Source organism: Penaeus japonicus, unplaced genomic scaffold (genome assembly GCF_977035675.1).
Source record: "Penaeus japonicus unplaced genomic scaffold, GWHDUDI00000001_assembly GWHDUDI00000017, whole genome shotgun sequence".
In the NCBI taxonomy this organism is placed as follows: Eukaryota; Metazoa; Arthropoda; class Malacostraca; order Decapoda; family Penaeidae; genus Penaeus; species Penaeus japonicus.
In genome coordinates, this window is record NW_028234419.1 from 30,645,169 (window position 1) to 30,647,171 (window position 2,003).

Genomic DNA, 2,003 nt, shown 5'->3' on the forward strand with positions numbered 1-2,003 from the left:
TTACAAAAATAAAGTGAAATAGACATGGCTCAGGTTGTTCCAATGGTTTACAGGTGTAAAGACTGCTAGTTAGTGCTCGAAAATTAGCGAAAGATAGAATAAATAGGTGGTGACTTTTTTTTAGCTCAAAATTTAACTGTTATTTCGTCCATTATCCAATAGTATATTGTATACCAGCATAAAACAATTTTAATTCCCAATCTCTCGAAATGATACAGCCCTTGTAGGGGTCTGAACACTATTCTTTGTTATTTTTCCGTAACGTAAAAGCCGTAACTGTTATGGTCCCTTGAAGGAGGGACACTTATTCTGGTCAGAAGCAAGTGTCCTGCACTATCTGCTGAAACAGTGAAGGTGTTGAAGGTTTTTCTAATCCATTTTAGGTAAAAAAAAAAAAAAAAAAAAAAAAAAAAAAAAAAAAAAAAAAAAAAAAAAAAAAAAAAAATAATAATAATAATAATTTCAGTTAATTTTTCTCCTGAGTTGTTTAAATTTCCTGGCCAATCACTCGACTTCCTCGCCCTTTCCAGCTCGCAGTGCAGACCAAACACATGCAAAGAACACGTCGAGAGACTCTGGGCAACCGAGTGCAAGGTGAACCCCAGAGCAATCCAGAGCCAAAGCCCCCGCCAGAGAGCAGCGCCCAGGGTCTCGCGTCTCCGGCCGAGGGGCGCGAGACGGGGCCCCACGACGCAGACTCCCTGACCACGCCTGGCGCCCTGGCCCGACGCCCCGACGAGAGCTTCGCGTCCTTCAGCGCCCGCTGGAGGGGCCTGGTGCCTGCCGCGTGCCGGGCGATCGACGCGTCGAGCACGACCTACACGACAGCCGTGCGAGACCTGGCGACCTCGCCGGGCGTGCTCGCGGTCTGCGTGCCCAAGAAGGTTGGGTTTGCCTTGCCGTGGAATATGCTGTGTTTGCGTTAGTTCTATGAACATACCATTCGCGCTATTTAATCGTATGTACAAGGCAAAGACTATCAGCCACTGTATATTCATCGAATCAAGAAACAAATAATGTTTATGTCACATTTAGTTTCCTTCTAGGGAGGATATACATCGTGGAAGAATGTTTTCGGGCAGCTGTCCCGCTGGAACCTCCCGCGACGCCCGCCGGTCTCCGTCATCACCGCCAGACATCCCCTCGGCCGCCTCGTCTCGGGATACAGGTAGAGTGGCCTTTCGAGACGCCCATGTCGGGATAGACGTATCTGCTTGTGCGTGTCTTCTCCCGGGTAGACATTCATCTAAGATCTTTACATAGCCTCTTATCAAGTAGATTGAAGAGGTACTCTCTTAATTAAGAGTCTTAATGATGAGTTGTGGTCTTTAGTATCCTCATTGATCCCTCTTAGCGACAAGTTCCTGGGTGGCGCGCCCATCGCGGAGTACAACGGTGCGTGGCGGATCGCCTCTGGGAGCAGGGAGTCGTGGTCGGCCCGCTGGCGATTCTACTGGCTGCCTTGTCTCATCGCCAGAGGATCGCTCGTGCTGCCGAAGCACTGCTTGCCGAAACCCGAGGGCCCTTATCGGAGCAACGCCGAAAGGCAGCAAATCTCCCGCTGTCTGGAGCTAAACCACCAGAGCGCAAAGGAGACGCACAGGGACGCCGCCTTCACGTTCAGGGATTATATCCAGTTCGTGTTGTGGTCGCACGACCTGGGTGTCATGAACGTGCACTTCGCGCCGATCACCAGTCTCTGCGCCCCGTGTAGCAGGACCTACGACTACATCGTCCACACAGAGACTCTCTCGCAGGATGTGAAGGAACTCTTCGAGATCCTAGACGTCCCCGCAGCTATTCAGATGAAACAGAAGCACGTGTCTCTCAACGCCTCGCGAGGGTCCAGCGATGAGCTCTTCGACTCGATCTCTGGGGAGAGCATGGCGAGGATTCTGAACATCTACATGCCAGACTTCGTCCTGTTCGGATACACTTTCTGACGTTGCTTTGAGGAGGCAGGGAGGTAAGTCTCTCTGCTGACGGGAGGAGTATAGTTAAGT

The 2,003-nt window shown here is 50.5% G+C and overlaps 1 protein-coding gene across 1 annotated transcript in view; it reads left to right on the forward strand.

The window, feature by feature from the left end:
• The first annotated feature begins 538 nt into the window (after positions 1–538).
• The window catches only part of LOC147470129 (uncharacterized), a 1,504-nt gene continuing 39 nt past the window's right edge, over positions 539–2,003 (forward strand). Inside the window, exons 1-3 of the mRNA XM_086545754.1 lie at positions 539–884; positions 1,047–1,168; positions 1,355–2,003. The exon at positions 1,355–2,003 is cut by the window's right edge and continues 39 nt beyond it. Coding sequence (XP_086401880.1) covers positions 552–884; positions 1,047–1,168; positions 1,355–1,943 — 1,044 coding nt within the window. The 5' untranslated portion in view covers positions 539–551 and the 3' untranslated portion in view covers positions 1,944–2,003. The remainder of the gene's footprint in view (positions 885–1,046; positions 1,169–1,354) is intronic.